General features: G+C 41.8%; 1 protein-coding gene across 1 annotated transcript; it reads right to left on the bottom strand.

The window, feature by feature from the left end:
• Positions 1-15,609: 15,609 nt before the first annotated feature.
• On the bottom strand, positions 15,610-23,644 carry SMIM28 (small integral membrane protein 28). Its single transcript, XM_032770952.2, has 2 exons — positions 23,362-23,644; positions 15,610-16,266 (listed from the first exon to the last, which is right to left on the bottom strand). The coding sequence occupies exons 1-2, from the start codon at positions 23,470-23,472 to the stop codon at positions 15,868-15,870; spliced, it is 510 nt and encodes a 169-aa protein (XP_032626843.1). The 5' UTR covers positions 23,473-23,644; the 3' UTR covers positions 15,610-15,867.
• Between the last annotated feature and the right edge of the window lie 237 nt (positions 23,645-23,881).

The raw sequence follows: 23,881 nt of genomic DNA, 5'->3' as shown, positions 1-23,881 counted from the left end.
GTTGCAGGGTGGAGTTTGTGGCAGGGCTGGTGAGAGGAATCAGATGGAGTTTCAGTTCCAAAACACTGACAATTTTATGTTTTGAGAGAGACATCCTCTGACCCTGGTCCAGTAGACGTTCCCCATCTCTGAGAAACAGTGAGATGTCAGAGCTTGTAATGCTTCTATGCTATTATGACATTCTGGTGTGCAATCCAGACCAGTGAGGGACTGTCACCCCCGTGCTGCAAACTCAGATGCCTTGCAATGCTTTGCTGTAGCTGCCACCTAGGCCACTCATAAACATCCTTCTAGTATGCAGGTTAAACCTTGAGTGTTTGTGTTTAGCTGCAGCCTGCCAGCCACACATCAGTCACATTCTGGCTTCCACCAGCCTTAGGAACCACTTACAGAGGGACCCAAATCTAGTCCTGGATTTTTCACCAAAACATGTGTTCTGCATTGTCCGGCCTTCTCTTGGAATATCGAGATATGTTAGGTCTGTTGTTCCTCTTAATGGGGATCAATATACAACAGTTTGCTACCCAAAATGGAGTTACCCACTCAGTTCACAACACTGGAGTAAGTACATAAGAACAGCCATACTGGGTCAGACCAAAGGTCCATCTAGCCCAGTATCCTGTCTTCCAACAGTGACCAATGCCAGGTGCCATAGAGGGAATGAACAGAACAGGTAATCAAGTGATCCATCCTGTGTTGCCCATTCCCATCCTCTGACAAACAGAGGCTAGGGACACCATGCATGCCCATCCTGCCTAGTAGCCACTGATGGATCTATCCTCCATGAACTTATCTAGTGTTTTTTTTCAACCATGTTATAGTCTTGGCCTTCACAGCATCCTCTGGCAAGGAATTCCACAGTCTGACTGTGCGTTGTATGAAGAAATACTTCGTTTTGTTTGTCTTAAACCTGCTGCCTATTAACTTCATTTGGTGACTCCTAGCTCATGTGTTATAGGAGAGAGTAAATAACACTTCCTTATTTACTTTCTCCACACCAACTGTCTTGAGTAGTTTTGTATCATTTGCAAATATTGTCACGCCACCATTTACCCCTTTTTTCCAGCTTATTTATAAATATGTTGAATAGGACTGGTCCCAGTACAGACCCCTGGGGGACACTATTTATCTCTCTCCATTCCGAAAACTGATCATTTATTCTTACTCTTTGTTTCCTATCTTTTAACCAGTTTACCAATCCATGAGAGAACCTTCTCTCTTATCCCAGGAGAGCTTAAGTTTTGATTTTAAAAAATAAAACAAGTTTATTTAACTACAAAGAGATAAAATTTGAGTACCATTATAAGGTATTAAAGTCAGAAATAGTTACAAGAGAAATACAGATAAAATGCTTCCCACTACTAAAACTTACCAAGATAGACTTGGTTCAAGGTGAAATCCCTTACCACATGTTCCCAGTAATATTGCTGACCAAATTCTCAGGCCAGGATCTGCTCCTAAAAGTCCTAGAGCTGTTTCTGTTTTCGTCTTATGTGGGATAGGTAGTGATACCTTGCAGTGTTTTTGCTCCTTGTCTTTTATAGTTCAGTCATCATTTGAAATGCATTTTCCTGAGGGTTGCCCCCTAGATACAATTCATTGTCTCTGTGAGGATAGAGACAGGTAGACTGGGGGTGAAAGAGTTCTATGGTGTTTCCTAAAATGCAATGCTATCTGTTCCTACCCCCATTCCTTGCCAAAGAATGGCCATTTGACAGGTGTTTGCTCATCATCTTTGATAACAGCTGGCAGGTGTAATAAAGCCTCCTGTCCCAAACCTGGACTTTAGCATCCAAAATCTGGGGCTTTATTGAAACTCCCCCAAGCTCACTACCAGCTTGGATATTCTCGCTGCCACCAGGTCAGGAATTATAGGGCCTGACCCCCCTTTCCTCTCTCTGGTGTCCCCAACCCTTCCTTTGGGGGACCCCCAAGACCCAGACCCCTGGGTCTCTCTCTCTCTCCTCTCCCAGCTTCCCCCCCTTTCCTGGGTTAGCCGGTGCAATGCTATACTTCACTCCTTGAATACAACCGGAGAGGCAATCTAGCTTCCCCGAGGCTAGGCATTCACCTAGTCAGCTCACACAAGAGATTCCCCCTCCCTTTGTCCTGCAGCCTTTCCCGCCCTGGGACAATAGGAAGGTGAGACACAGAGTTTGGGCTTTTCCCTCCCCCCTCTGCCTCACTAGGAAAAGAAACTTCCACAAGGTTTAAAAAGAAAACTTTATAGAAAAAAAAGAAAGAAAATATAAAACAACAATCTTGCATTAAGAAACTCAATACAGGCTCTTGCTTATAAGAAAATATGAATAAACAGTCTGATTTAAAAGATAGCCCGATTAAACCAGTCCAACAAATCAACATACATGTAAATACAACACAAAGCTCATCATAGCCGAATTACTTTGCTTTCCTTTGTACTCACAGATGTTTAGGAGAAACTTTGAGATAAGATGGAGTTAGGAGAAAGCTTGTCCCTCACCGCCGAGGAAGTAAAAAGACACAGCAATCCACATCTGTACATACAACACAAAGCTCTTCATAGCCGAATTACTTTGCTTTCCTTTGTACTCACAGACTTTTAGTAGAATATTTGAGATAAGATGGAGATAGAAGGAAACTTTGTTTACCCATAGCCGAGAAAACAACAAAGACCCCGAGTATACAAATTCCCGCCCCTGACTTTAAACAATCCAGTTCTCTGATTGGTCCTCTGGTCAGGTGTTTGGTTACCCTTTCTAGGTAAAAGAAACTTAACCCTTACCTTACCTATCTACTTCTGACAGCAGGGATGTCAGTTTGACCTTTTGTCTTTGAGAAACAGGTTTACCCAATCTTGTCTGGTAAACACACTTCAGTCATGACTTCAGCTTATGTTCATAGCTTTACATATAACGTTACTATGCACATGTCACTATGATATTATTGACCAGTGAGTTATTAGTTTTCAAATGATACCTCACAAGGCATATTTTGTACAAAAATTATTAGTGGTATGTAGGATGCAAACAGGGTGCATTTGGTCACAGCCACACAGGATACATTTTCTGGGCATCCATGAACACCCCCCCAGTTCACTAATTAATATTCTTCCAACACATAGCTTTCATTCAGTTTTGGGCTGCATTGGCAGAGCTGTGGGTGCCAGAGGTTGGGCTGCAAGGCTGTTGGGGTGCACTGGAAAAATGGAGGTTGCTATGCCTCCCTCACCAGAGCTCCTAGCATCCATCCCCATCTATCCCCCCATCACTTCAGCCCCAAACCCCTCTCTCCCTAATACCTTACTCTTCAACCCCCTTAAATCTTTTCCTGCCAGGAAGCATTCACATGTCTAATTCTTTCCCCAAAAGACTTTGATTACTAAGGCTACGGCTACACTACAGATCTTGCAGTGCAAATGCTCTAAGCCAATGAGAGAGACCTCTCTTGTCATGAGTGAAGGTAACTATGTCAGCAGGAGAAGCTCTCCCATTGACATAGTGCTGTCCACACTGGCATTTAGATTGATGTAACTTAAGTCGCTCGAGGTGGCTGAGGCTATGTCTACATTACCACTTATGTTGGCAATACGTATATCACTCAGGGGTGTGAAAAAATACCTCCCCTGAGCAACATAAGTTTTGCCAGCATAAGCACTAGTGCAAGGTGCTATGTCGGCGAGAGACCTTCTCCGCTCATTATGGTGGTTTTATTATGTCGATGGGAGAACTCCCTGTTGCCATAACGTGGCTACACTAGTAATCTTACAGTGTCTGTGCCGCTGTAAATTCACTAGTGTAGACGTGGCCTTGTTCACAACCCTGAGCAACGTAGCTTTTCTACGGACCTAAGCTGTAGTGTGTACATAGCCTGAAACTGCCACCCACGACTCATAAATTGTAGCAAATCCTGATCACTCATTGCAAAATTCCTTTTGTCTTAGGTGAGGGCTTGTCATTAACTTACCCTTAGGGCCCTACCAAATTCATAGGCATGAAAAATGCGCCACAGACCATGAAATCTGGTCTCTTCTCCCCCCTTCCCTGCCCCCATGAAAACTGTTTGTTTTATTTGCTTTTACCCTAGACTATACAGATTTCATGGGCAAGACCAGCATTTCTCAAACTGGGGGTCCTGACCCAAAAGGGAGTTGCAGGGGGGTCGCAAAGTTATTTTAGGGGAATCATGGTATTGCCACCTTATTTGTGTGTTGCCTTCAGAGCTGGGTGGCCAGAGAGCAGTGACTGGTGGCCAGGTGCCCAGCTCTGAAGGCAGTGCTACTACCTTCTGAGATGAGTGGCTGGAGAGTTGGGGTTGCTGATTGAGGGCCCAGCTCTGCAGGCAGCAGTACAGAAATAGAGGAGGCAATCCCATACCATGCCATCCTTACTTCCGTGCTGCTGCTGACAGGGCTGGCTCCAGAACTTTTGCTGCCCCAAGTGGTGGTGGAGGGGGAAAAAAATTGCGATCAGCGGCACTTCGGTGGCAGCTTCACTGCCACCACTTTGTTCTTCTTTGTTCAATTCAGCGGCAGGTCCTTCGCTCTGAGAGGGACTGAGGGGCCTGCCGCCAAATTGCCACCAAAGAGCTGGCTGTGCTGCCCCTTCCCCTTGGCCGCCCCAAGCACCTGCCTGCCGTGCTGGTGCCGCGAGCTGGCCCTGGCTGCTGGCGGCAGCTCTGCCTTCAGAGCTGGGTTCTGAGCCAGCAGTCTCTGCTGTCCAGCTGCCCAGCTCTGAAGGCAATGCTGCAACCTGCAGCAATGAGGAAGAAAGGGTAGCAGTACTGCAACCCCCCTTACAATAACCTTGCAGACCATCCCCACACAACTTCTTACAATTACACCATAAAATTTCAGATTTAAGTAGCTGAAATTATGAAATTTATGATTTTTAAAGTCATAGGACTGTGAAATTGACCAACATGGACTGTGAATTTGGTAGGGCCCTACTTATCCTTAATTGAATGGTGAATTCAAAGCCACCAAGAAGTCTTGACTCATTCAGTCATTAGTACCCCTCAGTTTAACAGTACGAGACAGCAAAAAGAAACTTTTTTTTTTTTTATTTTGGTTGGTTGGTTGGGATTTTTTGTTTGTTTGTTTTTGGAAGGGGCTGTAGCTCAGGAATACCTTTGTCAAATGACCTCAAATTGGCCTAATATTATGCATGAGGAAGAACTGTATAAAACTCAAGTGAGCTTTTTGTGTTACACCTGTCCAATGCTTTGGCCCCCAGCTCTATGATTTTTTGACTAGACATTGGTGGATGAGGGATTTTCTGAGTAACAGTCCAAGTACCTGGTCATAACAAAAGATTTAATGTGGTTTTGGAATAGTAAAAATAGTCATGGAGCAACTTGGACAATGTTTATGAGAGAAATATGCTAGCTGAAGGTTGAACACACAGAGCTGTCTGCTTGAATTCTTGAATTATCTGTGACTTATAAGTGGTACTTGTCTTTGGTATCTGATGTCTCAGTTCAAGAATGTGTACCTGTTGTAAATAAATTAGGTAAGAATAGTAAATATTTAAGGTCAGAATGGACTCTCTCGATCCTCTGCTCTGACCTCCTGAATAACACAGGCCACAGAATTTCATCCAATAATTTCTGCATCAAGCCATAACTTGAGCCAGAGCATATCTTTTAGGATAAAAATCCAGTCTTGCTTTATAGGCTTTGAGTGCTGGAGAATGTCCCACCACTCCTGGTAAGTTGTTCCCATGGTTAATTACCCTCACTGCTGTGTGTGTGTGTTTTGTTTTTAAAGTTCCTGTGTACTTATGTCAACTTATTTCTTTCCCAACAAGGAAATCTTCCTAGAATCGAAATCGCCCTGACTTTCAGAAACTGGGGCAGTATATTAAGGGTGGGTGGTGAATTTAGAACTCCTGTATGATGCTGAAAGATTATTCTGGAAAGTGAAGTCTCCTGTGTATCTTACAACAAAGGGAATGGCAGTGTAAACTATCCACACTTCTCTTTCACTAGGAAGGAGTAAGAGTGATGACTTTTGGTGCTGGACTCTGAGGCCTGGTCTACACTACGCGTTTAAATCGATTTAAACAGCGTTAAATCGATTTAACGCTGTACCCGTCCACACTACAACGCTCTTTATATCGATATAAAAAGCACTTTATATCGATTTTTGTACTCCTCCCAGACGAGAAGAGTTAGCACTAATCGATATAAAACATAGCGGATTAGGTTTAGTGTGGACGGAAATTGACGTTATTGGCCTGCCGGACGGTATTCCCACAGTGCACCACGTGACCGCTCTGGACAGCTAATCTGAAACTCGGATGCAGCAGGCAGGTAAACAGGTAAAGAGCCCACTGAACTTTTGAATTACATTTCCTGTTTGCCCAGATGGAGCTCTGATCAGCACGGTGGCGCTGCGTCCCAAATCCAAAAAAGCTCCCAGCATGGACCGTACGGGAATACTGATCTGATCGCTGTATGGGGAGACAATCTGATTCTATCAAAGCTCCCGTTACAGAACATGAAATCCAAAAACGTTCGAAAAAAATCTCCAGGCCTACACAGTGCTGAGTGACAAGCGATACGGAACCCATGAGACTCAAATGGATGCCTTCAGTGAGGAGAGGGTACTGAGGACTCCAGCTTATCCCACAGTCCACAGCAGCTCTGTGAAAGTATTTGCATTCTTGGTCTGAGCCTCCCAATCTCTGTAGTTCAACACAGTGTCTGGGTGGTTCAGAAATAGCTGCCTTCAGTTTCTCCCCCCCCCTCCCCACGTGAAAGGAAATCATTTCTTGACTTTCTTTCAGTGTCACCCTGCGTGTACTGAATGTGCTGGTTAGACGCAATGCTCGGCGGGTGAAGAGCGTATTCGCTCTCTCCCTCTCTATGGTGGCAGCACGTGCAGTAGGACTGGTAACTTGTCCTTGTGAACCCCTGAGTGCTCCACATGCTTTTTTTAACTGAATATGGGGGCGCCTGTACAAAACAAGAATGATTCTCTGGTCACTTCCAGTAGATGGACAGAATGGCTAGTAACCGTCTCTCATTAGCATCGGGCTAGGGGAGCTTCAATCAGCCCCCTCCCTTTCTGTGTAAAGAAAAAGAGTCTGTACTGCCTGACTTCATAGCAGCAGCATGCTGGGCTCCTCTCCCCCCGCACCACTTATTGTCCTGCCTGACTTGTCATAGCCTGGGAGTGCTGCTCCCCCTCATTTTATCTCACTAACAAGTCTCTGTTTCTTTCATCTGCATTCTTTATAAACTTCATGACACAAGATGGCGGGGGCGGACACTGCCACGGAGCCAGGAAGGTTGGGAGAGGGAACAACGGGCTCCCCTGTGAATACTACACGGAGCAGCTCTGCTTGATACACTGCGTCCTGTAGTACACTTGCCTCCTTAATTCTAGGCAGGACTGACTCATTTAATCCTCTCTGTGAAAGGATTGTCAGCTGTTGTTTTCCCGGAGGAAGGAATGACTGACGACATTTACCCAGAACCACCCGTGACAATGATTCAACCCAGAATTCCAAGGGGCGGGGGAGACTGCGGGAACTATGGGATAGCTACGGAATAGCTACCCACAATGCAACACTTCAGAAATCGACACTAGCTTCGGACCATGGACGCACAACGCCGAATTACTGTGCCTAGTGTGGCCGCGTGAAATCGAATTTATAATATCAGTTTTATTAAACCGATTTTAGCTAATTCGATATCGTGTAGTGTAGACGTGGCCTGAGGCTACTTTAAAGTGGCCTTAAAACAGCTGGAAATACACAAGGGAAATTCTCACTGGTTACAGGAACTGTCTGCTAACATAAAACTGGTAGAAATGTCTCTGCTGCCTCTTGCATCGGCCACCCCCCATGCTCCAGGCATAAGATAAGAAAGGGGCACGTCCAGGATGGGTAGGGGGTGCCCTGATCTTCCACTGGTGGGGGGGTCCCTGGGAGACTTCACTCCTGTGGTGTAAATTAGAGCTGCATCAAAGCAGCTTTAAACTTGTACCAGGGTTGTGTGGCTGAGGATCAGGGAACTTCCATAGCTCTTTACTAATCTGAGCTGCACTCAGGCAGGGTGGGAAACCTCCTCATCTCTACCAGGCAACATTCAAACCAGTGACTTAAAGGTGAAAGGCACTTTCTTCCATTGTGTATCTTGTAAGCTATCAAGTCTTAAGCTGAGGGAGGTCAGAAAGGTGAGCCATAAAATCGTGCAACTAGAGGGCTCCAGTGGAAATGCTGACAGATCTAGAAATACAGTAAAACTATCAGGTGAAGCAATAATAGCTCTAAAATACTTTCCAAGTATCTATGCAGCAGACAAATATTACAGGAAAGGATCAGCCTGCTTAAGAATGACAAGGAATTTAAGGACCCCCTGAGATTAACTTAATAAAGCTTATTTTGCATCTGCCTTTATAAAGAAGGCAGGCCAAGACCCAAATGTGGGATCAGGTTTAAGGGGAATTAGGCAGTGTAGAGATAATATCAACAATAGTTTTAAGAGCTTCTAACTTATTTTAAAAACAGAAATGGCACAAGAACTAGACAACACAATGGCAGGCTAAAATGTTTTGACTCTTAAATGTTGAAATGACAAACGCCTTTTGTTAAATGCAGATTTGCAAATACATTAGCTAAATGAAAACTAATATCATTACTATATAAATAGTAAAATGCTTTATGTACCTAATAACCTTGCTAAATGGCTTCTTTCTTCAGTAATTAATTTAAGAATAGAATATTTATATTAATGGGGAATAAAATAATTACTAAGAGTGTGCAAGTAAACCTTTACCCAACTAGGAAGACAGGAGAAACTATTGTTCCAAAAACTGTTGTTGAATAGTCACAAATTAAATAATTCTTAGAAAGTTTTTAGGTTAATTTTAAAAAACTGTTTTTTGAGAACTGAAAATCTTTCATACAAAGAAAGTGTGTGTTTATACTTTTTGAAAACAGAATTTCATTATCTGTCAAACACCAATAAAACTGAAAAAATATTTGAGACTGGACTGAATAGAAAGAGTTAAAACGAAGGCAATTAAAGAAATGTCCATAAATGAACTACGTGCTCATTAGATGAGGAGGCTCCTAAGGATTACCACAGGGAGCCAATGAGAGAGTGACAGGAACCAGTTTGAATCTAAACAAACCTGAAAGATGTTTTTCCAATAATTTAATGAAAATATGAGTATATAAAAGACTCCGAAGTGATCGTGTGTCCGTCCATCTCTGTGAGCAAGCTGCCAGTGACAGACAAGGAAAAACCTCCCCAAAACTTCAGTGTGCGTTGGTGAGAGAACATTAACTAAGACACTGCCAAGGGATTGGATTTATAGCTCTTGTTTTTATTGGAATACTGAAATGCTGTGTCCATTTAAAAGATTAACAGTTTCTTCTGCTAATCGCCATATGTTTTGACCATGTATTCCTGAAGAGGAGACAGGAGCTAAACATTGGTAAACAGAAGAACAGTGGGATTTAATTGGACATGGTTCTTAATAGTCTGTTTTAAGACAACTCCCTAAATGGCTTCTTGTAAGTAACTAATTTCAATATTTTCTTTCACTTCATAGGATTTAGGTTAGGTTGCTTACTTTGCCCAATTATATACAGTTTAGGTTATTAATGAGACAGGCTTTACTTGCCCTTAAACAAATTATTTTGCCATATATAAACTGTTTTAAATATCTAATGAGATACTAAAACTGAATTCATGGTAATTTTGGGAAACAATATATTTTGATCTTAACTGACCAAGAGAAAATGACCCACCAAAGGCAGGTTGACTCTCAAGGGTATAATCTCTGTTTTAAAAATGTCCACAGAAAAACATACAAAAGAGACTAACGGAGCTAACAAGCTTATCGTTTGTTTTCATGTTGTTCCTTTAATAATTGTGATTATTTTGCTTGGTCCTGATCATGGTGTTTCCTAAGGTATGTAAAAATACCTGGGACTAAATAGTGGGAGCCACACCTTGAGTTGGCAGTCAGAGAAACAATCAGTAAGAACTGCTCTACCATTTCTTGCTTCTCTGCACTAAAAATATTTAATCTTAAAAAAAAATAAAATTACTTGTCCTCTGTCAGGAAAGAGGGCCTGCAGCTGGGCCTGGGATCAGCTGGCTAACCTCAGCTGCAATCCCTAATCAATCAGCCTAATTGACTGAGGGTATGGCTACACTTGGAATTTCAAAGCGCTGCCAAGGCAGCGCTTTGAAGTGTGTGTGTGTGGTCGGAGCGGCAGCGCTGGGAGAGAGCTCTCCCAGCGCTGCACGTAAACCACATCCTTTACAGGTGTAGCGTGCAGCGCTGGGAGCTGCACTCCCAGCGCTGCTGCCCTGATTACACTAACGCTTTACAGCACTGTATCTTGCAGCTCTCAGGGGGGGTGTTTTTTCACACCCTGAGCAGCAGAACTGCTTTTAAACTCAGCAATATCACTTGGCCAGTGGCTGCTCAACACTTATGCCTACAACTGCAACGTCTCCTGTGCTTGCCTTGTTCCCTGACTTGCTCCTCTGCTCAATTTCTGACTGATTCCTGCCTTCAGCTCTGACCACTAGGCATGCCTGCCCATGTGCTGGTTCATGACAGCATCAGGCCATTTAAAACTACCTCTTTCCACCATACAAAGGTCTATTTAGTTTTACAATAAAGTTGCTTTAATAACTGAAATGATTGCATGGTGCACAGGTGAAGAAATGAGTTTTCAAAAGTGGCTCTGAACTTGGCAGTATCCATTCAACGTGGTAATAACTTGTTGCATGAAAAGCACTTTGTAATGAAAAACAGGTATTCCAGATTATGGCTAGAAGATGACATGTTGCATATTTTATGCTTTTGTTTTTAAAGGTAGGCACAGTCAACATACAGAATTATTGTTTCCCTTCTTGTATTACTCTTGTATCAGACATAAGTGAATTAAATAGAATCTAGGGGTGGGATGCAGGAAGCAGGTTTATAAGAAGGTTGCCTCTGGACTGGCTTGTTCTAATATTTTTCATCCTTGTGCATATCCTTCTTCCTGTTAGGATGCATTAGGATGCTAGATGGCTGGTAATGATGCTTTGAGGAATGGATTCACCCCTAGTGCATGAAAACACAGAACTCCACTATAAGAAATAGGTTTGCAATTGTGTTGTGCAGCAGTTGCTTCACCAAAACCACACCAAAGGATTGGTGGAGAGATGCAAGTCTGAATCTGCCCCATATTCAAGGAGAGGTAGTGAAGGCTTTGGAGAGAGACTCCATACCCTCTTCCCCCCCTCCCCCATCCCTGCCTGGAAGAATTATGGCCCTTGTTTCTCAAGGGTGGTGGATTTAAATATGGAGAAAGCAAAGTGGAAAAAATGGCTGCAGGTTCTGAGATGGGCATTAAAAGAAAAAAGATACATCCTGGGCTCTTAAGAACAGCCAAGGAGACAAAGTAATGTAGTAATGACTTACATACTGGGATGTCTTGTTCGACTTCCTGAGTATTACAGGCCTGTCTTTTTGTTTTGCCCTGCTATTTTATTTTTGACAACACACTCTCTGTATTAGATTAGAACTGGAGCTGAGTAAATAGTGCAGGAAAATAAATTTATTTTGACCATTTCACACACTCTCTCTTTATTCACTTTCCACAAACATTCATGGAAAAAGTTCAGATTTTATTTACACAAATATTAATGGGAAAACTCTGTCTCTTCTCTCCCGCCCCCCCGCCACTCGTCTGCAAGTACTTGTCTGAACCTCTTGAGAGAATCAAACCTCAAGATCCTTATTCACCCCCCCCCTTTCTGTTTTCACTAAAGCTATGATCATCCAGTCAAGGAAGAGAAATGATAACATGTGACCAATCACAGAGTGTGACTCCTTAATTGCAAATAGCTATAACTCACCCCAGACCCTTTACAAGCATTCCATAGGCTGAAACTCATTCACACTGAACAATGAGTAAATGTGTGAACATACACATTCATAGGAATAGCAACTTGTTCATGGATAATTTGTGACCAGAAAAGGGAGTCCATTCAATTAATAAATGGTTTTCAATGATCTGCCCCCCCTAATGACAGTAACAATTTTACCTAGAGTTAGGTTTAAAAAAATTGTGTGTTTAATGTTTTATCAAAATGTTTCATTTATTTTCAGTTTTTCCAAATTAAAACATTTTTAATATTTCATTGTTTGTTTGGTCAGTTGAGTCAAATGATGGGATTTGTGGGGGGTGTTTGTGAATTTAAAAAAAAACAACACTTTTTGTGTGGAAGAACTCCTGATGTTGGGAGAAAAGGGTACTTGTCTAAGAAAAATGTTTTTGTTTTTTGTTTTTTGTTTTGAACAGCTCTGTCTTCAATCTGTATGGTAATAATGACCCTATAGACATAATTGCTTGGTGGGGTTTTTCTTTAATCTTTAAGATCAAGGCTATAAATATTCATATTGGCAATTTGTTACAAACCAGATAATTTTTTTTTTGTAAATGCATCCTTTTAAATGTTGATGCCTTGAGGCTGCTCAGCAATAGTGAAAATTTAAAAGCCCTGTACCAGAAGCATAGTAGGAATTTTCACTTATAAAGGGAATCTCTTGAACTGTGTTTAAAGTATAGCCAGTCACAGCTAGAGGACTAGTGAATATTCATGAGCTAGCTTGCAGCAAAGAATGGGTGCCAAGGGCCAGCTCAGTGTGCAAACATAAAGCAATTTTATTTAAGAGTTTATAAGCTCCTACAGTGCAAAGCAGATCTTCAGTCTCATTTGCTTTCTTGTGCCCAGAGTAACTAAATTTGCATTGCTTTTCAACTGTATGTATTACTGGAGATCAGGACTTTGCATGTACAAGACTTTGCGCCATGAAGCCTCCATGTGTAAAAGGGAAGTAATGCAGCACTTGCATACAGTTTATTTACTCCAGTTTGCATCTTTTGATTTTCAAAATAACCACATCCACATCACTGTTTGCACTCTTGTTGGCAGCCTTAGTGGAGAGGCCAGGAAACAGAGATTGCCCTTCAAGCTTTAGGAGGCCCTTTGTGTGAACTGCAGTGCCTCAGTTATTAATTCTCCTTGTAAGGACTGGCAAATGCTTACTGGGAGAGCTGCACAATCTTATTCAGAGCATCTAGCATCTTTTTGGAGAGAGAACTATACATAATTATCTTTCAAATCACTGTGAATTCACTTCCATAAATATTTCACATATCTCCTTAGACTCTCTAATTATTAATGAGCTCCAAACTTCACCAAATGCAAACAAATGTGCATAAGTAATCTGCATATAGTGTATAAGTAAATAACAATTTTACAGTGGTCTAGGGAGAAATTTGCAAAACTTTATAAAAACTTTCAAAAAACAAATGTATATTTCTACATAACTTCGGAAGTGGTGAACAGAAATGAATTTGGAATCATCTGATTTACTGATCAGTGGAGTTCTGAAAATCACAGCTTAGCTGTATGTATATTACTTCACTGCATTGTCAGCCACAAATCAACTGGATGAGACTGAGTCATCAAACGTGACCTAAAATAAGTTTTCTTTAGTGATCTAACTGGTCAATAACCATTTAGCACTTAAAAATGAGTACCTGCCTACCAACAGGCTCAGACAGCTCATATGCTGAATTGATCTAAAATAACTTCATATCATTCTAGAGATGAGTTAATTCACATTTGCGGTGGAGGTATTGATTTTGATTGGAACCATAGTTTGGGGGTTTCTGGATTCAGGCCCATTATGACAAATCAATGTTAATTTACTTAGAATCCTTGATATCGAGTAGGCATAATATTAAAATGAAATTACAGGAAAATGAGACTTGACTTAAGGGGGCCATGGCTTTAAGCATAACTTCAGCCAGGGACCAACTAATATCTAAAGCAGATACCACTATGTTGGGGCGGGGTGAGAGATGCTAACTCTGAATAAAATACAAAAAGCATTCTGTGCAGGGAAAATAAACTGAATTCTGGATGTGCTCTTGTCACCACTGAAATTTGAACAAACGTCCATCTTTCAAATATACATGGGATTACAAACAGATAGGAACCCCAAACTGTTTGTCCAAAGATGGATTTGAGAAAATAATCAGTGAGCAAGAGATTGACAATGACACTCATCTCTTTGGAGAGGACAACTGCATAAATACCCTTCTGGGAGATAATTAGAGTGACCAGACAGCAAATGTGAAAAATTGGGATTGGGGGGTGGGAGGTAATAGGAGCCTATATAAGAAAAAGACCCAAACATCAGGACTGTCCCAATAAAATCAGGACATCTGGTCACCCTGGAGAGAGCTGTCATGACAAGTCACCCTTAATCATGTGTAAAATCACTGACAAATAAACTGCGCCAACTGGAAGTGAAACCAGAAGCTGGGTCTCTGACACTAGCGAGGTCAAGTAACCAGATAGAAACAGCTTGGTGGAGAGGCTGAGTTCTTTAGAGATGTAAACATGTTGCTACTTCAGTCAATTTAGTTAAAAGTGGACCTCTCTAGATGAATTTGAATAATGTTAAGGCTAGAGATGTATGCACACCTTACTCTCTTCTTGTACTGTGGTTTCTCGTCTCATACATTTTGTTTTCACTAAGATCACTTTTGTGTGATGTTTTAAGGTAAATTCCCTGTGGCCTGCATTCTGTAAGGGAAATAACCTATATCTTATGTTGTTGCTCACAGTAAGAGTGTCTACATAATAACTCATTCATAGAAGGTTTTCATGAAGCCATATTATAACCCCTGAGGCCTGTCTACACAAGTGGCTTAGTGCTGTTGTAACTGCACAATTGATCAAAAATCGGTACTTATCTTCCTCCACAGTGTAGAATTACATGTTAGAGTAACATTAGTTGCATTTTTTTGTAAGCGGCGTTAGACAGTTGCTGAGTAAACGCCATTGCATCCATATTGCCTCCAGTTCCTTGAATTCTACTTCTGTATCTAAACAGCTACATTTACATTTGTCTAGTTATCTGAGGGGAAATGGGTGTTGTTTTGTTTGAAACACAAAATTAGTTTTCTCACAGTTTATTTTTTTCTATTTTTTTCTAAATCTTTATACATTGGACCTGATGTCCAGCACTGAAAGCTTACAGGGTTTGATTTTCTTTTTAAGCTTTAAATAAGAAAACAAAGTAAAACCATCAGCCCCACACAACTTATAGGACTGCACATCTGCTTATCAGCTGCATGAATATCCTGCTGTGCTACCAGTTGCCGTGATGTCTGTTTCTACTTAACCCAAAATGGTTGAATCACATCTGATCCTTTCTGCTTGTTACACTGAGTCTCACTGATGGACTGAAAGGCAGATTGCAAAATCTCGATTTACTGTTTATAGGCCTGACACTGACCCTAGTGGTGGTATTCACTGACAATACTTTATAGGCCTCGTTTCTTGTTCACTTTTCCTGAGATCTGCATCATTGAGTTTGTTAGTACAGATACTTCAAATTAAGTTACTGAAATTACCAAAAACTAAATTAAAAAAAAAAACAAAGGAAGAGATTTCTGTGATAAAAGCCCTTTAATTAATTGGCATATATACAGCACAGTTTGCCTCCTTTCATAGCTGATAGCCCACATCCTAGATTCAGCTCTCTAACCTAAGTGAGTGTCCATCAATTTAGTTAATGTATGAGGTACATCATTCATTTTTATTCCCACAATTCCTCCCATCCTACACCAACCTGGTATTTAACTGTGTTTGGTGCTGTGAATTGAGGTTAGAAATGCTGAATCATTAAATGTGTTAAAGTAATCCCACATCAACCCAAGCTCCTTCCTCAATTAATTTTGTTGGTTTCCTTGTTTGAAAATTTGGTCACTAACGTTAATGACTAGTGTCTCATGTTTATGCCTTGATGGGTCGTAAGCTTCAGCCAAAGGTGTTTCCTTAGGAAGTTTATTTACTGTTGGTTGACCAGTGTGTACTCTCTTCATAAGGAGGCACTGGATCCTGAGAAAACTCAGTGTGAGCCTCTCCCGTAGGAGGTTTCATAGTGGCCTCCTCATATGATGGAGGCAAGCTTACAGTGAGGAAGGTGGCTTCAGGGAGCAGAGTGGAGTAGTGGAAATTCTGCTCACTGTTCCAGGGCAGCACTGAAAGGAAATCGGACACATCACGGTCAGGTAGGTGCTCTGGGAGATCAATACTGAAGATCTGCCCCTGGGGGCTGGGTCGATGGCAGCGGCGGTATAGGAAGAGCAGCAGGAATGCCAGGAAGAGCAGCATGGTGGCAGGCAGGATGATGCATAGAAATGGTTCTACGTCGTCTTTGGTTGAGCTGATCTGATGTCTGCTCTGTAATAAAACAAATAAACTTCTTTAACTTGAAGCCTCTCCTTTATTTTTTGCTCCCTTTTTACTTTAACTGTTGGATACATATACCCTCTCCTTCATTCACCAAATGCCACTGCTTCTATTTATTGGTGATCTCTTATCTTCCGTATTAACTGTTCTGAAACTATAGTCTGTAGATCAGTGGTCTGCAGAGCTCTTCCTGGTAGTCCACAAAATGAAACACTTTGAGAACCAAGAACCGGAAGGAATCATTGAAGTATTGGTGTCGGGGGAGGAGGGGATTAAGAGGAAGAGCCCTCTCTGAAGTGGTCCACAGAAGGAAAAAGGTCAGACAGCCACTGCATGAAACCCATAACTTCTATTTGACCTATAACCTATCTTTAGGCCTGGAAAGATAATATTTTTATTGGTAAATGCCGAGTTCACCATACACACAGAAACTGATAGAAAAACATTTCCACTGATGATCAAAGCTTTCAAACAGGCAAAGTAAGAAAAATGCTGCTTGAGAACTTATTAGACTTTGATTTAAGAATATTTACTTTGTATATTTTGACATGATGTCGACAAGTGTGTTAACGGTTATAACGCTTAACTTTTTGAATCTCGGAATCTGTCATTACATAATTGTCACTCATCTATTGGCTGATCCTCACATAATTTCCCACAACTGTGTAAAAATTTAAATATTTAAATTGAGAAAAATAAAATACTTAAAACCAGTAATTTTACTCAGTCACAAAAATTTAAATTGACTACAAATTGGGGAAAATGCTTAAATTGTTCAAATATTTAAAAAGAAAAATCAATTTCTGCCAAGCTGACACATCTTAGAAAGACATTCAATCATAATTTTAAGGCTTCAAGTGATGGAGAATTCACCATAGCCACAGGTAAATTATTCCAGTGGTTAGTTACCCTCATTGCTAAAGATCTGTGCCTTATTTCTAGTCTGAATTCATCTAGCTTCAGCTTCCAATCAGAGGCCTTTAATCTAGCAGAAAAAGGTACTACGCAAGCCAGTCTGCTATCAGAAATCTCTTCCCCAAGTGAGTACTTATAGATTGGTCAGCGGCCAACCTGAAATCTTCTTGGACTCCTGGTAGACAACCACTGTTCTACATGCTCCATTTTGCTGGAGGGAGCCGAAATTTAATTTTACTTTCTTCTGACTTGTTACTTCTTCACGATCATGTATTTGTAACTGAATAATAAAAGGTGGAGGGGTCATGGTACATAGCCTCTTGAACACATGAGGTCCTAGTGCAATGCTGTGGCTAAAAGGGCAAAACACAATTCTTGGATATATAGGCAGAGGAATGCAAAGTAGGAGTAGGGAGGTGATTGAAGTCTTAACGTTCTCTTCAATAAACTAAATAGATTGAGCTCCTTAAGACTCATTATAAAGCAGATTTTCCGGACCTCAGATCATTCATGTAGCTCTTCTGAACCCTTTCCAATATTTCAACGTCCGTTTTGAGGTGTGGACACCAGAACTGGATGCGGTGTATCATAATGGTCTTGGTAATTCCATATACAGAGGTAAAATCACCTCCCTACTCCTACTTGGCATTCCTCTGCCTATATATCCAAGAATTGTGTTTTGCCCTTTTAGCCACAGCATTGCACTAGGGCCTCATGTGTTCAAGAGGCTATGTACCATGACCCCTCCACCTTTTATTATTCAGTTACAAATACATGATCGTGAAGAAGTAACAAGTCAGAAGAAAGTAAAACTAAATTTCGGCTCCCTCCAGCAAAATGGAGCATGTAGAACAGCGGTTGTCTACCAGGAGTCCAAGCAGATTTCAGGTTGGCCGCTGAACAGGGCTGGCATTAGATTTTCTGGGACCCAGGGCAGAAAGCTGAAGCCCTACCACAAGGGGCTGAAGCTAGGGTTGCCAGGCATCTGGTTTTCAACCAGAACGCCCAGTCAAAAAGGGACCCTGCACCACCAACCGGCTCGTTAAAAGTCCAGACTGTGGTGTAGCAGAGTCCCAGAGCTAAGGTAGGGTCCCTAGCGCCACGTGGCTCCTGGAAGTGTCTGCCAGGTCCTAGTGCCAGCTCCACCGTTCCCACTGGCTGAGAACCGCAACCAATGGGAGCTCTGGGGATGGCACTTGCTTCCTGGGAGCCATGGTAAGTGCCGCCAGGATCCCAGACCTATGTTCCCAGTAAGCTGCACAGCTAGCTCTCAAGGGCTGCACAGGCGTGGGGGGCGGGAGTGCCCCTCCTGCTGGCCCAGGCCCACCAGAGCTGCTTTGGAGAGGCCCTCCACCCAGCCCCAAGCTGCAGTGGCAAGAGAGGGATGGGGAGCCCTCTCTCTCCCCTCCAGCCAGACAGACCTCTACCCGCAAACCCCTCATTCAAGCCCCACGACCCAGCAGCCTGCACCACAACCTCTTACCCCAGCCCTGTGCCCCCTCCACACCCGAGCCCCCTCGCCCCACCCCCCCACATGAATTTTGTTATATCACCAATTTGAAGGTGATCATGTCCACATCACCATCCCTTATTAGGGACATAACAAATTCATTCGACCACAGTCAACGGGATAACTTTCCAATGACGCTTATTCGAAAAATGGCGGACACTGCCTGCACCCAGGGCCGCTCCGGCACCAGCAAAAGGAAGCAGGTGCTTTGGGTGGCACAGGAAGGGGTGGCACGTCCGGTCTTTGCAGGCAGCAATTCCCAGTGACAGGTCCCTTCAGTCCCTCCTCAGGAGCGAAGGACCGTGCTGCCAATTGCCGCGGAGAATGAACGCGGTGTGGCTGAGCCGTTTGCCAAAGTGATGAGATCAGGGCCTTCCCCCCCACCCAACTTTGCTGTTGGTGGCAAAAAAAGCTGGAACCGGCCCTCGCCTGCACCCCAGCTGGAGTCTCTCCTGCACTCCTCATCCCTGGCCCACCCGAGCCACACACCTCAGGTGACCCGCACCCCCCTCTGCACTGCAGCCCACAGTCCGTGAAAGTGAGTGACAGTAGGGACAGCAAGTGATTGGGAGAGGGAGATAGAGCGAGTGGGGGCAGAGCCTCGAGAAAGGGGCGGTGTGAGGCGGGCAAGGGCATTCGGTTTTTGTTTGATTAGAAAGCTGGCAGTCCTGTTTGAAGCCTGGGGCCCCGAGTTCCTGCCACCCCAGGCTGAATCCTGACAACTGAAGATTTACAGGGCCCGGTGGTGCGGGGCACTAGGCATTTGCACTGCTTGCTACCGACCCTAACATACACAGCCCCTGGCTTTTATATTGCAGAAACAGATTGTGGGCCTTAGAAGATTTTTATAGCATGTTGTGGAGGCCTCAAAGAGAAAAGGTTGAGAATCCCTGACTTAAACCAAACTTTTCCAGCTGGTGCCTTGACTAGAAGAGGCCTGGGGTTGGGGAGATCCCAATTAGGGACATTTTGATCTGAATCTTAAATCTCAGTTCCCACATTTGTAGTAGGTACCCAATCACCGCCCTAATCACCCGCCATTCACCACAGGGGACTGGTAGAAAATCCTCATCACCCAGGGGACTGTGAAAATAAATTTTTGTATTTGTAAAGCACTCAGATACTGTAGTGATGAACACCATACAATAGCCTATGAGGAATTAATAATTCCGTCTTCAGAGCAAGGTTTGAATAGCTTATAGTAAACAGGGCCTGGGGCAACACTGAATAATGAGAAAACAATGTATTGACTAGCTAGCTGCTCATGAAATGAGCACTGTCCATCCTGTTCTGTGAATGAGGCAGGGCACCTCTGGAAAAATAGTATGTGAACATGTCTTGAAAAGACTACCATAATGTGTGCATGCACAAGGGGGCTGAATTAAAATTTTACAGGCACATTTACTTCTGGCATTTCCCAACTTTTGTGGGCTTGACTTTGCAAGCATCATATTATTTTGGTGTAGTTTTGTATGTTCAATATAGATACTAAAATATGAACCAGCTGGATTTAGAGATTCAGTCTGGTTTTGTCTCTTTTGAATTTGAGGGGGCGTGGGACAACGGATTCCTCTTTCAAAACTGATCAAGAGAGGTTAAGGACCAGATTATCAACTGTCTTGCACTTTGTGTAGTTACTTATACCAGTGAAAAGCTGGTGTAAATCACTACCATTCCTATTCAGAAACGTTTCACATCTCTGCATTTGCTTTGGACAGATACAAATAACTCCTCAAGGAAAGTATGTTGTGAAGAATCAGGTTCTAGGTAACTAATGCATTATCTTGATATTTTTATCAAAAGTATTTTTTATAAAGTGCATTACTAAGGCCAGTGCTGCAGTCCTCACTTGAGGCAAAATTCACATTACCTCTTCGTCTGGGATAGAGAAGATGAGAGATTATTTTGATATGCCACCTGCCAAACACTTTACATTATCTTTGTAAACACTAGAGAGGTTGATCCAAGAAACATTTAGAGTTAGTAAATTTCTTATAGCCATACCTGAATACTAAAAACCTGTCTCATGGAAAAGAGTATTTGGAGACGATTTGATTTATCTGTTATAGACTTCTGTATTCCCCTCCCCCAAATTATTTATTATTATTACTAAAGAAAGCTGCATGGTATAAAGGCTGTGCTTCTTAAAGGGACAGACAAGTATTTCATGTAGATCTATTTGAAAAAAGTTTTGAATGGAAATATTTTAATGCAATTAAACAAAAAAAATCACCTTTTTAAAAATATTTTTCTTCTGAAGTGCTGAAAGCAAAATAGCAGAAATCTACAAGTGTATGGGTACCACAAAGTGAAACTGTCTAAAAACAAATAGCACTAAGTTTCAGTGTCTAGATCGAGTGAAATGGAAAAAGCAAACAACATGCACTGAGAAACTCCTGAAAATTTAAAATGGCATTTCCTGGACTCATTTGCTCCTGCTGCTTGCCCTTTATTTCATAGAGTCTAATGCCTGACCTCCTGTGTAATACACAAGCCTTCCCAAACTAGGGCATATCTCTTAGGAAAACAGCCAATCTTGACTGATTGATTTTATTAAGAATTGCCAGTGAGGAAGGATCCATCATCATCCTTGGTAAATTGTTCTAATGATGCCGATAGCCTCTGTGTGTGATGACATAGTAGTTCTGGATATTATGATATCATAAACAAAGGATTATGACTTCGAGCGAGGAAGAAGCAACAGGAGCAGATGAACTTCTTGTCTTTTCATGAAAAATGACCTTTGTAATAAAGAAGGGGAGAAGGAGAAACTAAGAAAATTGTGACACGCACAACTTCAAAAATTAGATGTTTCCATTGGCATCCACTGGTTTATTGTGCTTTAAACATAAATGAAATTACTTGGGCATTTTAAATAACTTCCTGTGGAATTTATTCTCTCTCCCTTAATTTATATCTTACTAGGAACTGAAAGAAAGGGTCAATTTTCAAACAACTGTGCACTGGGAAGGACCATAAGAAGTAAAGCCTTTCATTACAAGTCAGCCTGTGCTTGTTTTAACATGCTGGGTATGTACAACTGCCAGCTTGCAGGTTACATGACCCTTGTCAGTTTAAATGGGCTTTTCACCCATATTAGTTGGTAAAGGAATGAAATGCAGAGAACAGATGAGTTGTATGCCATTTCCATAAGGAGGAACTCCATTGTCAACTCTATTTAGATAAAATAAAACTTGTCACTATCCACATATGGACTCATTGTAGATGATGACTTAATAAGGGAAGTTACGAGAAGGTGTGCTTCCTAGAATGATGTAGGGGAGAAAAGGAGATGCCTGGATGCTGAGTTCCTACTAAAATTATTATTTTAAATGCTGCTTGGATTTTATTATATTGTTAATGATTTGTTAGGACACCCAGAGCCTTGGTTAGTATACTTGGATTATTTTAAATCTAAATAGGAGAGGTACTGAATGATGACTTGAATATATTCATGGGGTTATTTTCTTAAGGAGGCGCAGGTGATAAACATGAAGGTAGAATTTCCAAAACTTCCCAAGTGAGTTAGGAACATAAAGCCTATCAGAAATAATTGGGATTTGTGCTCCTAAATCACTTAGGCACTTTTGGAAAAGTTCATTTTTAATAGGTGCATTGTTTTAAGTTTTCACAGCATTATTGAATGTTAAATTGATACAGGAAATATTCATTTGATGTGTATCTATATAAATATGTAATATATAAAATCATATTAATAGTAATTATCTGTCTCTATAAACATTATTTTGTTGCAGGGTAACGTTAATCTCAATTTTCAAAGTTATTCATATAGGTGTTAGCATGGAAGCACAACGGGAGTGAGTTTGTTGCAAAAAATTTATATCTTATTTTTCATGACAGGTCACTTCTGTTGACAGAAAGACATTAGTTTAATAGGATGAACATCTTGCCATCTACTATTGTTCTGGTAGTGCCACTAATGGGCTGGTTCTGTTTAGTTTAATCTGGAATTAGTTACAATCTCAGGGCCATAAAAAAAACAACACTTTCCTTATTTTATTTTGTTTCAGTGTGCTTGGTGTCCTGTTTGCTGCAGCTTTCACTCTCATTCCTGGTGTAAGTCGGATTTACACCAGGGTTAAACTTGCACCTTTGAAGCTGAGACTGTTTTCAGTACCAGGCAACAATAGAAAAGCAGGCTGTGCTTTCATCTCTGACAGACATTTCCCTTCCCCCACATCCCTACATATTTTCCCTCCACTAAGAAGTAATCATTGTACAGCTTAGAGAACAAGAGTTCATTGCTGAGTACTACCCACACTAACAGCTGTAAAAGGGCTTCTAGGGATCAGATCTAAAGAGTGTGTGTATATTTAAAAACAAAGGAAAGGAAGTATAAAATGTAGAATGCAGTGTACACTCTTTCCAAATTAAAAATGAAACTACTTTTGCTGCCTATACCTGCAGGTTTTTCCTTCTCAAGTTTTAAAGCTTAAATATATTGGTGTTTTTTGTAGGAGGAAAAACAAACTAAATGCAACAAGGAAATGCATCAACTTTCTGTAATCCAATGCTATCTCTGTTTCCATTGGTATAAATCCTAGTGTCCCAACATCCAGTCATTACCACTGCCACATACACCAAGGCGTTTCACAAAAAAAGCCAAAGAACATTCCCTAAAGAGAAGCCAGGGTACTGACCTGCAACTGGGTTTCCAGAAGTGGCACACCTGGTTCACTAGTTAACCAGTCGTAGTTCCCCCTGTCAGCATGTCCAAACTTCCTCCAGCTGCTGCCTAAGAGCCACCTCATGCTTTCATTAACCTGATACTCCGTCTTAGTCTTTCCACCTTGCCTCACAGCTTTAAACAGTGCTCTCACCTCTTAGTCCAGATCAGATGGGAGGCTCTCAGCTAATGATCCTTTTATAAATTCTTCCCTGTTGACAGTGGTGAGGAGGCAAAAAGTGAAAAACCACCCAAATAGATCTCAGATGCTACTCTCGGTTCCAACTCAATCTCTCTGGATTTGCTTCAGTGGCCTACATTACCAGAAAAGCTGGCATCAGGTATCAGGGACGGGATAGCGTTCTGATTGGAGAGTTTCCTGCACTAGGATTATTAAAGGGGAATTTGCATGTGAATCTGTTACCACATGGTCCTGACTCTTTGTGGAGAAATAATTTCCTAAATGTAGATATCTAATTAACATCATTCTGGGG

Source organism: Chelonoidis abingdonii, chromosome 3 (assembly GCF_003597395.2).
Source record: "Chelonoidis abingdonii isolate Lonesome George chromosome 3, CheloAbing_2.0, whole genome shotgun sequence".
NCBI classification, from domain to species: domain Eukaryota; kingdom Metazoa; phylum Chordata; order Testudines; family Testudinidae; genus Chelonoidis; species Chelonoidis abingdonii.
This window is presented reverse-complemented; position numbering and strand designations above follow the sequence as displayed.